Here is an 18,300-nt window from a genome sequence, read left to right as displayed (position 1 = left end):
ATTAATTAAGCTGTTTTATCTGGTGTCCAGCTGTGGTTATTTACCACCTTAATCAGCATCCTAAAGCAAAAGTAAGACCTCTTCCAACCATAAAATAACACCTCAGACCACCTAATTAGGCTGTTTTCTGTCCAGCAGGGTGATTTTATTGTGTTACTTAGTGTATTTGCAAGCATTTTCGTCTAAGTTATTTTTGTACGTGTGGTGGTGTTAATAAGTCCTCTGCAAAGGTGGCCTGTTGTTCGCACTTTGTTTGTATCCCTGACCTTCCTGTTTGTGTTCTTCAGTTCCTACCACAGCACCACAGGACGTAGCAGTGGAGGTGATAAACACCACTGTTCTGAGAGTTAGCTGGACCCCAGTTCCACCTGCCACAGTCAGAGGTCATCTGGGCGGCTACAACGTAGGTTTTTGTAGTTTTCAAGTATGACACGTTGTGTAACTGAGGACTTTCAGTGCACTGAACAGTATTTTACCGTTCCGGTGTAACTTCGTGTTTACGTGACAAAGATACACCAAGGTAACAGAGGTATAGTTAAAAAGCTAAACTAATGTGTCAACGTACCGTAACTACCATACATTGACTTGAAAATTAGGCCTGTATTATAATGACTGGTCAGATTAGTTAAAGACTAATGTGCAGAAAGTACAATACTTAACTTTAGCTTTTTAAAGCATATGCAACTGCATTAAAAGTGCAATTAACTGTGGAGAGTCCTATGAAATAATCCATTACTAAAATAGTCATTTTAAAAGTAATGTTCATTGTTTTCATAATCCTGCAAGGCCAGCAGGCTAAAGAGAACTGTGTTACTTAGTTACTGCTTGCTTTAATTTGGTGGGTTAACTTGGAAGGTCAACATCTCTTAGCTGTGTTAACTGGTGCAATTAGATCTTTATTCGAGCACATTTTTTACATCTCATTATATTAAATGTTTCTTGTCTTAACCCTTTTCACTCCCTTCTCCTCAGTGCATCGTAACCAAAGACACTTCATAAGGAATTAGACACCCATCATATTTACTGTTTTGTCCTTAACATGACCCCTCTTCAGCCAATAATGTTATGCAAAAAGTCTGTCTCAGCAAAGGACAGAGAAATTACAAAACTGCTCATTGTATAATTTTACAACAGTGAATCTGATTATTTTTTTCAGCACTGCATCAAAATAACCGTAAGCTTCATTAATTAATTAGGCTGGTTACCTAATACTCATCTCTGAAATAAAGCAAAACTTTCATAGAAGTGTGGCTATGTAATATTAAATGTCCTGTGTAAGCTGAACAGGACATTACAAATGACATATTAACTTTGCATGTAGAGCATAAAGCTCACTGTTTTTTAATGAGAGTTATGTCAGTTACATTTTGAGAGGTCATTTATTGTAGTATCGAGCACAAAGAGAAAGATTATTTCTTAAAATTATAAATTTAAGATTTTGTGGAGGGATCTCAACCCAATTTGTTTTCATTTTCTGTATTTTAAACTCCCTAATGTCTGTTTTCTGAAAGGTGTGTGCTGCTGGAATGTTTTGGTCCTAAGTCAGCAAAGACACAGCCTTTGGAAGATGAATGCATGTGCTCTCACAGACATCTCAGTTTTGAAAGCTGTGAAAGTTGTAGTGTAATTATATTTTTCGTTTTTGTTCATTTCATGGATGTATAACTTAATTAAAAAGTACATCATCAATGTGATGATATAGTAGCTGTAAAATTATGCTGTTTGGCAGATTCTCCCTTAACTTAATTCTGTCACCTGTAAAGGTGTTGCTATTAAAGTTATGTAGGCAGTACAGAGGTACGATGTGATCGCATGAAGTAGCAGCCCGTCACTTGAAGTGACTTGTAAAAAGCTTCAAATCAGTCTCACAGTTGCTATTTGATGCCTGATTTCAGTTATTGGCCTAATTACAGATGAAACATTAATTACTTCTTGTCAACATATTTTATTTCATTGATCTGTAGCCTCTGTTCTGCTTCCTATCTGTATTCTGTTCGGACTCACCATCTTTCTTTACTTCCTTCTAACAGATTCACTGGTTGAGAAAGCGGAATCTGCTAAATCCTAACAAGATTTTAGATGAGCGCCAGTTCCTGATATTCCCCGGGAAGAGGAGTCATGCTGTAGTGCCAGGCCTCAAACCTTTCTCAGACTACAGACTCACTGTCAGTGTGTTTAACAAGAAAGGCAATGGGCCCAACAGTGACCCTGTCACTTTTAATACTCCAGAGGGAGGTGAGTTGTTGGGAATGACACACGTGTGTGGTCATCACACACTAACTGTATGTGCAAGGAAAAAAGTACAAGGACATGATTCGTGTACCTAATGATGTATGTACAGACTCTGACACCGAAAGGGTTTTCTTGCATTCATCTGCCGAAAGGGGCGAGGTTCTCTGCACAACTTAAAACTCAGATCAAAATGTGAACATGCACGATGACTTTCTGATTGGAACTAGATTGTAAACTAAATTTGATCCAATATACAAAAATGTGATGTAGAAACTTGAAGTCTCCAGTGCAAATACACTGAGAAAAGGCTTTTTAGTTACGTAAGAGACAGCATGTCCAGTAGTTAAACCTGAGATATGAATAACCTTGACATATGTGTGTGGTAGAGGATTAGTGGATTTGGATTACTATGTAAATTGTAGTAGTAATTTGTAGAATGACTGTATCAGACATAAATTATAAATCAAAGTTGAGGAGTATTTTTATGTTTCAAAACATGTCTGGAGGTGATCTTAAGACATCAGAGAGTTTTTCTTTTGGAAAAAGAAGAAATCACCTATTTTTATAACTATTTTAATACTTAGACTGTCACTCTGATGTAATGTTTAACCATCTCCCAGTAAATAACATGCATCTGGAGAAACATGTATGGTAATTGCATTAACATCTTTGTCAACTTCATAGTTCCTGAACAAGTGCCTGTACTGACTGCTTCCAATGCCCAGAAAGACTCAATTTTGCTGGTATGGGGACCACCACTGGAAGCAAATGGCATCCTCACTGGTTATCTCCTGCAGTACCACCTCAGTATGTACACACTGTGTTATTTGAGTAATTACTCACTGAGTCATAGTATGGACCTTTGACATTGCAGTGTTTTCATGGACAGATTTGTACTGTAGCTCAGTGCTTTGATGTATGAGGCATTGTGGGTAATCAGGAGTGTAGGAGAAGCATCAGTGGAGGAAGAAAATATCAGCTTTGATTCCTATATATGCGTCTCTGCTTGAGTATTGTAGCATCCTCTGCATCCACCTTTATTCTTTTTACTATTCTTGGATCTGTTAACACTAGGTGGCACTGTGTGACACTAAATAATCTGTTTTATACTCTGCAATGGTTTGCAGCAGCAGTTGTGCCAGTTAATTTAGACTGAGGCTTGACAGTTTGGTCAGTATTTATTATATTGTGTCCTCATGGGCTGCAGGTTCTCCTCCAAAAGAATAATTTAAGTCTGTGCTGTTTGCATTCTGTGCGCTTGTTCAAATTTCTTTGGCATTTATCCCTCAGAACCATTTCTTTTTGGGGAAAAACACCCTTTATACAGTTAGGGTGAACAAGTAAGTGAGGGGCTTTCATTACACTCTGTCTGTTTTCCAAGCCTACACTGTCGTTGGTTGACATTTCTGAAGTCTTTTGTGTAAAATGTGAAGGCAAAGACAGCCCTGTGCCGCCTCCACCAGCGCCCACGGAGGCTGGCCAGCTCTTCAATACTCCCCTCTCCTTTCTGCCTTTTTCCACTAGAAGATGTCAGACTTTATACAGATATTCACACACAATATGTCTGTGGGTGTAAAATGTGTTTTTGTGTGTGAATCGATTCACTACTTAATTGAAACATATTATGTTTCCTGTTAATTTTATGAAGAAAATATATAGTCTGCGCATTCAGTTGAGTAATAGAACTGTAATTAGTATGTGAGAATCTGCCAGTATTCATAAACACATGAAATATTCAATATTCTGTGCAGTTCTAACAGTAATGAAGTTCGTTGAGTCTGCACACATACCTTGATCTATAATACATATAATATGTTATACTGCTTATGATTGCTGATTTGCATCTTTGTTTTTATTCTTCTCTTTCCATCCCACCTGTTCTTATAGTTTTTCAACCTTTTTAATCCATCTCCTCCATTTCCTCCTCCTCTTGCTTTTCTCTTTCCTGCTCCTTTCCTCCTCTTCTTTTCATCCATTGCCACTTATTTACACCGCCCCCTTGAGCTTTCTCTCGCCTCCTTTCATCTTCCCTCGCCTTTCTCCCTAATGTATTCCTCCTCACCTCACCTGTCACGACATGCATCTCCTATTTCCACTTTCTGCATGAGCTAGCATGACATCTATTCATCTTCCCCCTCCGTAGACCATTGACCCTCATTATAGTTGTGTTGCATTAACATACAATATAAGCCAAGTGTGATGACTTTTTCAGCATCTACCTGTTGAAGGCTCACTCATGCCACTTAGACTGATCTGACATCTTTCTCCTTCATCTACAGTTAATGAGACCACACTGGAAGTGGTGGATTCCCAGGAGAGGAACATCACTGGGGCAGAGACCACCCAGTTGCAGCTGCAGGGCTTAGAGGAAGGCAGCCTCTACCGCTTCCACATTAGTGCCTGCACTCGAGCAGGTTGTGGACCTCCACTGGCTGAGGAGAGCAACACCATGACTACAGGCCGTGAGTAGATGGAAGAATCAGTGGTGGTAGTGTGGCTTCTAAAATCTGCATAGGTTTCATAGCATACCACATACAGCTAGTTGTAATATTATAGTCATACAAAGTTATTTTATAATTCAACTTGTACCATAAATGGAAAAAATACATATTTATATTTTTATTTTATTTATTTATTTTTTTTGAGTTGAGGAAATTGAAGGAACCAGTGTTTTCCAAGCTTGGTGCACACCGAGTAAAAGTCAGGATATTTTATCATCAGTCTTTTTTTTTTTTTTTTTTTTTTTATATATTTTTGCCAATCTGGGTTTGCACCTTTGAAATTAACTTGGAAATAAAATAAGCTTCATTTCACTACGCCCTTCACACAAATAAAGCTTAAAACAATTAGGAAAGACCTTGAGAGTAGAAAAAAGAAAACAGCTGAGCAAAAACAAGCACAAACAGCATCAGTAAAGTAACAATGGAATAAGCACAGCAAAAGTAACTGAGACAGATAAATTCTCTTTCAAGCTGCTGTTTTAAATTGCTCCTTAAAACCTTTGTAAATGATTTTCCACTTGCAGTATAAAAAGGTGCATCTCCAGTTTTCATATGACAGTGGTTGTGAATGTCTAACAGACTTTCAGTGTAGGAGCAGTGTGAACCTGAAGACACATAAAACAACAGGGAGTCGGCAGTTTAGAGCTGAGGTCTGCGGTCCTGAGCCATTTAGAGCTTTATACAAAAGTAAAAGGATTTTTCCAAAGGCTTCAGGGAGCTAGCGTGTCTCATCCTGAACTGCATTGTGTCTCTTTTTAGTTTGAAGTCTAGCAGAAGAATTGTGAATAGCTTTTTATCCTCTAAATGCCCTTTCAAAATCCTTGTGGGAAGTTACAATAACTTTGAGATGAATTGGAATTAGAATGAATTGGTTTTGCAGCATCTTGCTTGCTCTCTCACATTTTCAGGAATGTTGGTCTACACTTAAACTTGATTAGATGAAAGAACACTATTTTGATCACTCATCTGATGTGCAGCGGCACTTCGGATTTGACCTAAACCAGGTCCGAGTTTAGAAAGATACTATTCATTGAGTTTTTGTTTTCTGATAGACAGGATAAGCTCAAGACAGTTTAATTTGGCTCTACAGAAATGTAGAATTATGTGTCATCAGCATACCTGTGAAATTAGATATCACACACTCTCCATGCATCACAATGACAAGATGCTTAATCATTTCACATTTCCTGAAGGTGATGAGATGGCCAGTGCTACAACAAAAGTGTACAGGAAGTGCTACTTCCTGTACACTTTTGTCCTGTCAAGGTGTCACATTTCCTCCCAGTGATGTCTGTACAGAACAAATTTAAAACACTTTCAGAAATACATGTCTGAAGGTATAGTCATTGTCATCATTGACAGCCCTGCAACAGCACAAAAAATATCACACATGTAAAGACGCATCCAGCAAGTACTGGTCTAATTGGAAGCAGAAATAAACAAAAAATGGTCGTACTTGCTGACTTTTTGCAGGTGTGAATAGAGCACCTTTCATTACCACCTTGATGCCAGCTATATTGTGTTTTTGAAGTGCATTTCCCTCCTTTTTGTTGTTGAGGCTAGATGTTGAAAATCAGCAGTTGCAGCAAGTTTTAGCAGCTGCTCAGTCACAGAGGGCAATAACCTGGACTATCCTCTGTTTTTCAAATTGTGTAAGAGAAAGTGGCTTGTTGGCCAACTTTTCTGCATTTCCTTTCAGTGGCTGTACATGAACTCTCCCTCAAATAGAGTTAATAAGTCACGATGATGATCTGTCACACAACATTTTAATGACCTTGAATGTTCATCATGTTGTTCCTGAAGGTGATATCCATTTCAGCCAGAGAGCTGGTCTCACTAAGTGAATTAATGAACTGATAAACAGAAAGGAAATAAACAAAATAAGGTGTTTGAAACAGGAAAATGTGGCTAGTTCAACCTCAGTACAGATCGTTTGTTTTGAAAAATAGTAGTGATTTCATTTTTCCTTTAAATTCTAATTGAATGGTTAAAAGATGCAAATCCTTCTTAGTTATAGCAATTGATTAAAGCTAATATTAAACAATGTGTTTAGTAATTCCAGTGGTATAGTTTTAAGTGAAGCATGTAGATTTTACTTCTGTTTTAATTGAACCATTGAGTTTAACTGATCCACTGTAGTTACTAATGTAACAACGCTAACTTTGATAATTTTTGCTTTAGCTGCATTTGGGAAGTGTTAATTTCTGGACACCAGTAACAATGAAAGTGAGTGCCACAATTTTGTGACAGCTCAAGAAAATTCTTTGCTCCCTCCATTGCATGGCAGGCAAAAAAATGAAGTTAGAATATGTCTCCACTGTTGCTAAATGTTTTAATAAAAGATATTCATTTCATTTTGCCTTTTATATTTCCTTTGAGAGGCTTTGCATCTTGTAGGTGGATGTCCAGCATGAGAGCCATTAGTTAGATGCATTGTTTGTAAATATGGTTTGGTAGGGAGATAAAATGGTTGTTTTTGGAGCGCTGTCCTCAGGGCATGTTAGTCACAGTGCAGCGAAGTAGATTTATGGATGCCAACAGCAGGGAGCAGAGGCATCATGAATTAAAGACATTAATGGGGAGTGATGGAGTGGCACTGGAAAAAAAAATAAATGCATGTCAGTAAGCCCAGGCTCTGAAGTGTTCCTTTTAGATTTCAGCTTTGTGACTGAGCTTTTAATGCTTATTCCCATTTAGTTTGGATAAACAGTTGTTTGCCTTCAAAATTACAGATTGACCTCCCAGAACAAAAAACAGCCACAGAATTATATGCAGATGTGCATCCATGGAACTTGTTTGAAAGGTTTGTAAAGCCAAGAGAGTGACTGAAAGAGAAAAAACACACAAAAGGACCGGGTACATCTGAGAAAGAAAAGAAAAGGGAGAGACAGAACAGCTAACAGCCTTAAGAGAACCGTGTGGCAGACACAGAACAATATCTGTTTTTCTCCATTAGGTCTCATGAGATAATGAAGCAGCAGCCATAAAGTGGGTTACTATACAAAAAGTAAAGAGGAGCATATACCTCTTTCACACAGAAATAACCAGCTCCTCCAGAGATTAAAGTATTTGCTCCCTGGTGCAGCATTTGAACATCCAAGTCGTTATCTCCAACAATTTTGCTAATGGCTTGAACTTAACATTAGAAAAAGTTTAGTTGAGGGCTGGCTTCATGTTGAAAAGAAGTGGGCTGTACAATGGACGATGAAGGGACAACTTTATTGTGACATAATTTGACATAGATTTTTAGGTACACATTTAAAAAAAATAAAAACAAAAACCTGGAAGTTGCATTTTAAATGCCCTACATCCAATACTCAATTTATTATTATTATTATTATTAATAATATGTATTGTAATTGGGAGGAAGAAGTGTACGATAATTTTGTTGAGCAGTACCCGCTGGTAGTGCTGTACTCAGTCATTCACCAAATCCAATGCATCGCTTTAATGGCATTTTCCTAACGGATATTTTAGTATTAGATTGTTTCTGGTGCTATCCATGGGTATATATGTATATTTTTGTGAGGATGCACTGCCCACATATTTGTACATGGATATACTCTACATGTGTAGTTACACATCCATCCAGAATTGTGAATGTGTGTATCTGTGCCTGCTTTAACAGTCTTAAAGCCAGCTTTCTATATATCTGTAATCTTCTGCTGTATTTCATTTTCTTCTATCCCTCTGAAGATTTTTCCCCGACTCCAGCTGTGGCCCCTGTTCAGATCCGTATGTATCACTGCCTGCAGTCCCTGCAGCTTGTTAACATAGAAGTAGTGGTAGCAATAGACAAGGTTGTGGGTGTGTTGATGTAGCTAGTAGTAGGCAATAGCCGCAGCAAGTTTCTGCTTTATAGGTGTACAAATATAGTTTGATTGATTCCTGAATGCCAATTCAGGACAGATGAATCATTTGCGTTTGACAAATCATTTTCCTTGCTACAATAATGTGTTTACTATCAGTCATTCTGTACTTGCCCATTAATCCACTTGTCCTGGTTGCTTTAACAACCCTGTCTTAGTATTAGACAAGACAGTATTGTAGCAGGAAACTAACATCTGAGGCTTCTCTTTTATTTCAGGCCACAACTGCGTTCTTTCCTTTCCCAGCTCTATTCCAGGCAATTCTACTCATCTTCCTTTAGGTATATAGTTCACACTTACACAAGCACTGTCAAGGAAATTGCTGTGATCTCATCTTGATGTAGCTGAAGGTTTAACCAACAGTGGGTTTCGAGACGTGGAGTCATTTCAGTCTATTCTGATATCCGCTCATGGTGAGGTGCCGGAAATATGCACTTTGCTTTAGAGAGAGTGAAGACTAGATGTCACTTGCACCCACAATCTCTATATCTACCCTTTATGAGGCAAAAATCCAACTCTACTCAATTAAGTCTGGGGCCCAGCATTGCCTTTTGAACTGTTGCTGTGAAGGGTTTCTGCTAGCTGCACTGTTTTTACACTGCACTGTAGGGGCATCCTGTTTGCCTCTGCTAATCTCCTTTCTCTTTTTCTCTATGCCTGTCTGTGTTTTCCTTTCATTCTTTTTCTTCTCTCATTATCAGTTCCAGCTCTGTTGAACATAAGCTCATATGTGAGTGACACCTATGCCAATATCAGCTGGACTGCCAGACAAGAGCAGGAGGACTCGCAGCTTTATGTGGCTTATATGAATAACCGTAAGCTAGTTTTCCAGCCCCCACCTTATTAAACATTAATATGAATTTTAGGTGGTATCATGTTTAGATGCAACTGAGAAGTTTTTATATAAACCTCTAAAATTATATTTAAGGCTTACCATCTGCATGGCTGCTTCCGTTGTTTCCATGATTGCCTCAAAATGTATTAAGGTGTATTTAAAGTTATATATAGTTCAACAGGTGCATTTAATAACTTATATACATAGCAATAGCTCACCCTATTTTCTGTCAATAGCATGAATTCTTATACCGACCTGCTGCTTGTGCACTTCTTATGCTTGGCTGTGTAGGTGATGGTAACTGGTGGATTTCAAATGCTGTAAACACATCTCAAAGTTTCCATGTAATTGACGGGCTCAAACCTGGAGCAGTGTACACCATACGCCTCATGGCCAAGAGGTTGCTTGAAAACGCTAGCATTTTTGAGGACGTTATCCAAACTCGAGTCAAAGGTGAGAAGAGAGAAAGGTGTTGCACTCAATCTAGTTTAGTGATTGAGTTCTAACCCACCCCAACAATACGCCCATATTGTTGACAAATTGATGTCGACTGTGGTGACTGAGTTTACTTATTTTCCTTGAAACTCTGTGTATTTGTTTTTATTTCCTATGTAGTATTCTTTCTGAAGAGATAGTCTGTTATTGCTGAAGAGAATGTGAGTCCAAAACGTTGAGAACTTTCATTCAAACTTGAACCCATCATGTTTTTCTGTTGTGAGTCAAACATGAAGTTGTATGAGCAGTGCTTGAGAGGACCGTCATACGCAAAAAGATCTGTGTGTTGGGTCAATTGCTGAGCTCTGTCTCTTTGCTGTTCTCAGGTGTGGAAGGTCAGCACAGTGACTTTTCGACCCAGGGATGGTTCATTGGGACCATGTGTGCTGTGGCATTTCTCACCCTTATCGCACTCATGGCCTGCTTTCTGCAGAGAAACAAAGGTGGCAAGTATGCAGGTACGCCGCCGCCGCCGCCCCAGCGACAAGACATGTTCTCCATGGAAAAAGGTCAGTTAGTCTTTGACCAGAGTCGGGTCCCCTTGTCATTTTGCTTTGGGGCATGACCCAAAATTCATCTCTTGAAGTGTACAGTATATGTACAATGTATTAGTCCTATTTGGTAATATTTGCTGACATTTTAAATAACACCATTTTTTTTCCAGGATGCTGCCTTCTTTTTACTTTTTACTTTTATTTTGGTAGACATCCTGAAAGAACAAAAATCTGCAATGGACTTCAAACTGTGACCCTCAACCCTGAAATACATTTTGCATGCATGGACACCCTTGTATGCCAATCCTGCCAATACAAAGACCACTAACCCCAAATGTATTCTCCATGAGATACATGCAGCAAGTGTAGTTTTCCCTCATCTGAAGGAATTTGTGTAGTTCTGTTAGTTCTGCTTAGTCCTTCTGATTACATACCTTGTCAAGCAACGTTAGTGAGAATCAGCCGTCTTTGTTCCCTTCTCCCCTCCCCTCACCTGTGCAGACCCTCCTGGCTCTTCCTCTGTGGCGTCTTACAGTGGTACCTACCTGCAAAGTGTCTCCTCACTTTGTTTCTTTCCTCTTAACCTGCTTTCCCTTCTTCCCCCTTCAACTCCACATATTTGCCTGCAGTAGCTTTTGACATGAAGCACTGAATATTTCATCAGCTCCTTTAGATTCCTCTTTGCTCATCTAGCTCTTTTCACAAAACCCCTCTCTTGTTTTTATCAAAAGCAGCTGGTATTTTTAAAGCATATTTAGACAAAGAGCTGTTGTATAGCACTTTGTGCAGACACACAAAAGACAAGCTTTCAGCATATGGATGTGATATAAAGGTTACACATTTTGGTGTTATACAACTTGTATGGTGATACCAATGTATAGTTCATTTTTGTTTTACACCTTTTAAGCACAAACTTTTTGTTTTGGTTTTGAAGAAGGCAGATGCTAGTTGTTACAAACATAGGTGTTTATAGTTATCTGAATGTGAAGCACTACATATTATTTTGTGTCCCAACATTACATGTTATTTGTAATTACATCTATAAAGTACTGTTCTTGGCACCAAATTTTCTGCCCTGTCCTCCTGCAGTGAAAGAGAAGGAGGATCTCCACCCTGATGTGGAGTCTCAAGGAATGAATGATGACACCTTCTGTGAATACAGGTGAGCTGCTCATTTCTGCAGAGGAATGCTGCAGTGCAAAATTGTGTTGTTTAATCTCTTTGAAATGCATTGTTGTACAATATTAAATATTTTCTAGCTGAGGAAGTCATTTGCCATTTGTCACAGCAATGTTTTTCTCTCCCAAAAGCAAACCTTGCATTCATGAGCTTTACCAGGATCAGCCAAGAAGCCAATGTTCTCGTCATTTAACAGGCTAGGTAATCACATGGTGTAGTGATGCGTAGTGGGTGGCACTCACCTTAAGCTTTGTCAGTTGTTACTGCCTTGACTTTGTTCTTAGATTCTGATTGTGTGCATGTGTGTGTTCACAGTGTGCTTGTTCCTCTAGGGATAAGTAGGCCGTTTTGCGTATAAGAATGTGTGCACACATATTTTGTGTACATAATTTAGTCTGCCAAAAAACCAGTGTGTGCTTGCTGTCGCTATAATATACAATAACTTATATACATAACAGTGAAACATAAAATACCCCTATTGAAGCAATTTCTTAAAGGCCCACGCTTCTTTTTGTAGCTTGTCTCAGTCACATAGTCGCATACTCTCCTTGAAAGTAGTCAGAATGATTTTCTCTGGCATTTAGCATTTTTAAGCAATCTTTTGAGCTAACCCACTATGTGATTTTGAACATCTCATGTCTAGAATAGACAATTATTTCATCCTCTAATGTGAAAGAACTCCTATTTCTTAAACAGATTGTGTAATGTTTAGGTCAGTACAGCAAATGTGCAACACAGGGTAATGGCTAACCATGCAAAGAATCTTATTAATGAATTCAACAATCCAGTAAATCGTTACTTAAAGGGAAAAGCCTGGTTCTAATAACTGTATATCACAAGCAAGATATTTCTTAAACAGCAATTATGTCATTGATTATCTAAAGGATTTTGATTTTTTTTTTTTTCCACAGATCCCACACAGACTAAACCCAACAATGAATTCAGTATACTCAATCAAGGCCCCGGCTTAGCTAATTCGTGTGTCTCTCCATTGTTGTCCAAAAACTATTAAGAGCACACCAGTGCTGCACTGGGTGACATGTTTCTAAGCACTTTAGAAAGGTGTCTTTAAGTAGACTGGAGATTATCGGAACATTAAGTGCTGCTGTAGAGACCCTGCTTACCTGGGAACTGACTGAACGCTGATTCACATTATGAATCAGGATGTGTCCTGTGGGATATCTTGGCAGATGTCACACTGTAATTTTCAACAGTTGAATCTTTCACTACAAATGTAAAGGTTATTGTAGAATGTACAGTAATTTCTGAAGGATTTTTTTTATAATCACAGAAACAGGCATAACTGGGCCCTCATGCCCAAAGCAGACAGCTGTTGTACTTTATAAAAGCTGTTGAAATTCCTTTGTTTGCATTGTTTAGCTGCTGCAGTGACAGTTTAGGGAAACAGACTCAATCCCATTTTGCTTGACAGCAACCGTGTGACCATGGCTTGTTTGTTTCTGCACAAGCAACAGAAATCACCTAAAATAGCTTGTTTTGTCTTTTGTGATTCTGCTCGTCATCATATTATTCAGAACATGATTACTCACAACTGTGTGGTTGCTGCCAATTGCTTTCCTGTGATTCTTGCCAAGACTATAATTCTGTTAAACAGGAAAATGCATTGTCCAGTGTCTGCAACCCCATTAATAGATTATATAGTTTAAAATGTAATAAGTGGCCAGCATGGTGGGTTAGTGGTTAGCACTGTTGCCTCACAGCAAGAAGGTTCCTGGTTTGAAACCCATCAGGGGCCTTTCTGTGTGGAGTCTGCATGTTCTCCCTGTGCTTGTGTGGGTTTTCTCCAGGTACTCTGGTTTCCTCCCACAGTCCAAAAACATGTATGTCAGGTTGATTGGTGACTCTAAATTGCCCATAGGAGTGAGTGTGAGTGAGTGAGGTTGTTTGTCTCTATGTGGCCCTGTGATGGACTGGGGACCTGTCCAGGGTGGACCCCTGCCTTTCACCCAAAGAGAGCTGGGATAGGCTCCAGCAGATCCATGGGACCCTGGTTAGGACTAAGGGGGTACAGATGATGGATGGATGGAAAATGTAATAAGTAGATTTTTACTCTTGCTCAAGATGACTGTTTTTGTGGATTGTTGTTGTCAACCAATATTGGTGATTGTAATGATTGTTGTGCAGATGCAGGTTGCTTTCAACCACATCTGTTTTCTGTGATGAAGACTGGAGGCTGGGCTGTGTTGTAATTGAATATTATCATACTTGACTTCACATCATGATGATTACATGATTATTTTTATTTTGTGCTATGTTTCTAATGACAAACTAACATACCTACTGAGGTTGTATGTGTGAAGAGTTGTGATACATGGGACTCAGTTACAGTTTTATGTGGTTTTTCATGACGTAAACAAATATTGTGATACTGTTTCAAACCTTGATGCCAAGATTACTTCAGAGCTCATCAGGCAGGAGAAGCCATGGTGGTATAAGTTTGAGTTGTTGTAGATAGTTGCAGCTCTCTTTAGGATTCCTCTCATGAGTTGGTTTCATGAGGCTGTTCTGACTACTGTCCCCCCAGAGTGCCCTCAGCTTTACTATGATGTTGTTTTCCTGCTTTAGAGCTGGATTCAGGGCTCTCTTGTGCCCTTTGAATCTCTGAAGGCAATAGACCACCCGCCGGTGTGCCACGTGTCTCTAGAGCTGACAAGTGGTAATTATGCTTCAGCCAATTTCTCTTTGGAGACAGCCCTCTGCTGCCTTGCTCCTCTGTCCACTGCAAGAACAGCAGGTATCAAAGCTGGAGCAGGCTGCTAGCCAACAGTGTGATGCATTTTCTTTCCACAGAAAGTCTATCTATTGTGGTTTATACCTTTCTACTTTTTTCTCATCTTTGCTCTCATTTTCTCATATTTTTGTGTGAAGTTTAGAAGATGACATCAGATGGGGGGATGTTTTCCTCTAGGCACATCTGTAAACTACAATAAATAAAACTTTAGGTACATGTGGGGGTGGAGGGAGAATCCACTTTGCACCTGACGTTCATGTGCAGCCCCTGGACTAAGTTAGTAATAGCAGGTTGGCAAATTTAATTACCTTCTGCCCGGTGGTGTACCTCCATCTCTCACCTGTGTGTGCTTGAAGGAAAGCCTTTTACACCAACAGCTGAGACTGAGCTGGATCACGACCAAGGTCTCAAATGAGCTGGGGCTCAAAAGCATTCAGCCCCATTTTATCACTGTATTCAAAGTCACTGTGGGCGGGCTGCGGCGGCTGTGGCATTCCACCGCTCTTAGATAACAACCACTTATCTTCAGCGCTCTAGAGTCGTCAGAGAAAGAATGTTTTGATAAGAGCTGAAATGTGGACCTTATGTGACTTGCATGGTAAATGGTCTCATGAAATAGGAAAGATAAGATTGGTTATTAAAAATGCACGTGAAGAAGACCCGATTAGAAATCTTACCTTGAACCTCGTCTCTGTGCTAAAATGCTGCTCAGTGCCGCTTAAGGTGTCAACTACAGTACGTCTCAAATGGCACTATCATAGAGCAGCCACCTGAGCATCGTCTCTGAACGCAGACACTCTGTGTTATGAATACTAAACCAGAGGATAGAGAGAGAGTGAGGTGTTACCAAACATGGATGGTTTAGGGAATTAGAAGAGAGGACAGGAAGGAAAAATATCCTCAGTGCTTTGAGGTGACCCCGCATCTTGTCATGTGACACCTGTGAGTTGGACACTTGCCCAGCCTTAAATTGGCGTCTAATCTCCTCGGCCGGCCAGTAGGTCCTTTGGGAATACCAGGAATGACAGGCTGTTTGTCTGGCATTGCATATGCTCCACCTCTTTCTCCCTCTTCCTCCCCATCCTCTTACAGGCACACACCTCCCACCCATCTTCTTTTTTTTACTGCACTACGGCAATTTCCATTGCTCTAAAGAGATTTGAAATTGCCTTTGGTCCTGAAGCCCTGGCAATTAGCAATTAGTGAAGTGATTGTAGCAGGCCCTCCCCGCCTCCCTTGTGCTCCCATTCCTGCTGTGCAGCTGCTTCGTCCACCCCTGCCTGCCATCCATAGTGATTTTATACAATAGTGATATTGAAACCATAAGAGCTTGACTTGTGATTGTGTGTGCGCGTGTGTGTGCGCGTGTGTGCGCGCGCGTGTGTGCGCGCGTGTGTGCGCGCGTGTGCGTGTGTGTGTGTGTGTGTGTGTTAGTGCAGCCATGCACTTAATTGTCTATATGCACTATATCCTGGTGTTTGTGTTTAGTTTTTGAATATATGTGAAACTATGAGTGCCTGTGTGTCAACAATAGCCTTTTAGGACCATGTGTGCCTGATGTACTGTACAATGTGCTGCAATACGCACTGCACCACTGATCCTGATCATCCTTCTCTGTTATTGTTGATGGTAGTGACAGCGAGGAGAAGCCGCTGAAGGGCAGTAGCTTGTGTTCCCTGAACGAAGATGACACGGTTGGGGACAGCCTTAGCCAAGACAGCCTGGTTGACTATGCTGATGGTGGAGGAGAATTCAATGAAGACGGTTCATTTATTGGTGAATATTCGGGATGCAAGCACCGAGCCTCTGTTAGTGGACCCAGTGGACCTAGCCTAGTCACTGCATAAAGCCAGCTCCAGTTGAATTGTTTCAGGATAGTTTTTATATTCAGCTTCCCTGGCATTAGATATGACTTTTAAGAACCAAATATGGGGGAATACAAATGGTTCAAATATGCAGAGGTTTCTACAGCAAGCCAGAAGATATGTCTAGGGAGCAGAATGGAAAGAATACAACCACCACAGATATCAAAACCATCTGAGTCTTTGTACATACTGAATGAACTGTATAATTTGAGTGTATCATTAATTTCTGAATATTAATAAAGTTTTTTCTACCTATCATCCAGTGTTCAGAGGTGTACACTTATTTTCTACTGTAACAAAAAGCAGTGGAAGTAAAAATACCAACATTGTCACCATATGTGTATTTTTCACACCATATGTGTATTTTTCACACATTTTTGGATGAAGCGGATTTATCTACATGTACATTCATTCATCACCGTAGTGCAGGATGACGTCTTACTGAAGGATTAGGGGGAAGACAATCACATGCATGATCAAAAATTTGATAAACATTTTATGTATACATTTTTAGTTTTATTAATGAGTGAAAGCTGTATTTTTGTTATCAAAATGTCTTAATGAACATTTTTAATTACTTTTGATGTCAAACAACATAAACTCAAGAACCACTTGTAATTAATTTCTCTAACAATATCACCCTTAAATGAGTGGAGGAATTACATCGGTTAAAAGTGTATTCCTCTATTGCATTAGTGTAATCAAATACATTTATGTAATTTACAAAGCACCCACTCTTTTGGTACGCTCCATTTCATGTTGGTACTGTATGTACTCAACTGAATATGGAATATAATTTCAATATATACAAAAAAATGTTTTTGGCTTAGCCGTTTCTAAAATGATGAAGCAATTTTTGTTCACCAATTAAACACAAAGTGATACTAAGATGCTGCAAACATGGCTGAAATAAGCTCAATACTCTCAAAGGTCAAACAAGTTGCAAATCCCATAAATTGTTTTACTGGGATCTCTGCAACAGATACCGTCAATCCTTTCAAAATGTGTCGCTAAGATGTTCATGAAGGCTGAGCTCTTTCAAGATACGAAGAGTAGAAAGTAAGATGTTTGAAAACCATAGAGATCCAGTTGGTTTTTGTATTTCATGGGGGAAAAATGTTTTACCAACCAGTGAAACATTAGTCTTAACTGCATGTTGTACGTGTTTGACAAGATTAAAGCTAAAATTCACCTACAAGCAAGCAAGATGATAAATCAATGAGTATTCAAACTTCAAGCCAATTAGAACAACAGTGGTCAGCAGATTGGAAGAAAGAAAGTTTACTCCATGACCCCAGTTATCTGAATCAAAGCAGTGCTTAGTCTCCTCCTAAATTTATTCACCTTCAATGAATCCCATCTACAAAGATGATTGACTGTCATGTGAAAATTCCTCTAAAACTATCCTTCTTATTTTGAGCCTTCCAACAAAAACCATCCAAGGAATTGTTTTCTTACATGTAGTTGCACTAAAATTGCAAAATTAACATTTTTTTAACTTAAATTTATGATATATCTAAACATAGTCTGCCCCATAAATACAGAATATTCTGCCTTCCTATGTTTAAATGTGCAATACTTGCATATCTCTAAAATACCTTGGAGGCCCTTATCTTCCCTTTTGAATGCATAATCTCCTTGCAGCTGTATAGTCTGTTTATTTTCTGGTGATTATAAATAGGCATTTTAGCTATATTCAAACCAGGCTTTGGATAGCTGAATTGAAAAGCACTCCATGCCTTATGCCAGATAAAGGTCATTTAAAGCGATAATCCCTGTATTGTCAGGGATTACACCCTCATCCGTTTTCAAATTGCTTTCTCTGTGAAAAGTTAAACCCTCTAAACAACAACAAAAGAGTACTCCAGTCAGTGAGTGTCACACAAGTAACTTTTTTGTTCCTCTAAATTGTGCTGGTGACCCTTTTGAAAATTCATAATAGGCCTCTTTTAGAACGAGCCCAGGTTAGGACCTTGACATAACCTGAATCCATATTAAATGAAGCAGCACTGCCGGATGTTTTTGCTGGTGGACAACAGACATTTACACAAACTCGTAGATTCCAGCTCAGAGCTGAT

General features: G+C 39.3%; 1 protein-coding gene across 15 annotated transcripts in view; it reads left to right on the top strand.

Moving 5' to 3' along the window:
• Window positions 1–16,480, top strand: part of chl1a (cell adhesion molecule L1-like a) — a 43,379-nt gene extending 26,899 nt beyond the window's left edge. For 10 of the 15 annotated variants that reach the window (XM_026332259.1, XM_026332252.1, XM_026332257.2 and 7 more), the window contains 7 exons: window positions 288–403; window positions 2,031–2,235; window positions 2,917–3,039; window positions 4,512–4,694; window positions 10,259–10,441; window positions 11,516–11,588; window positions 15,991–16,480. In XM_026332259.1, the coding sequence (XP_026188044.1) occupies window positions 288–403; window positions 2,031–2,235; window positions 2,917–3,039; window positions 4,512–4,694; window positions 10,259–10,441; window positions 11,516–11,588; window positions 15,991–16,204 (1,097 nt within the window). In that variant the 3' untranslated portion in view covers window positions 16,205–16,480. Of the gene's footprint in view, window positions 1–287; window positions 404–2,030; window positions 2,236–2,916; window positions 3,040–4,511; window positions 4,695–10,258; window positions 10,442–10,636; window positions 11,589–11,736; window positions 13,371–15,990 lie in introns of those variants that run through there. The other 5 variants (XM_026332261.1, XM_026332265.1, XM_026332262.1 and 2 more) reach the window with 4 other exon arrangements.
• Window positions 16,481–18,300: the final 1,820 nt, after the last annotated feature.

This window comes from Mastacembelus armatus, chromosome 7, assembly GCF_900324485.2.
Source record: "Mastacembelus armatus chromosome 7, fMasArm1.2, whole genome shotgun sequence".
NCBI lineage: Eukaryota > Metazoa > Chordata > Actinopteri > Synbranchiformes > Mastacembelidae > Mastacembelus > Mastacembelus armatus.
Note: the sequence above shows the minus strand (reverse complement) of the source record. Positions and strands in the feature narration are given on the sequence as shown.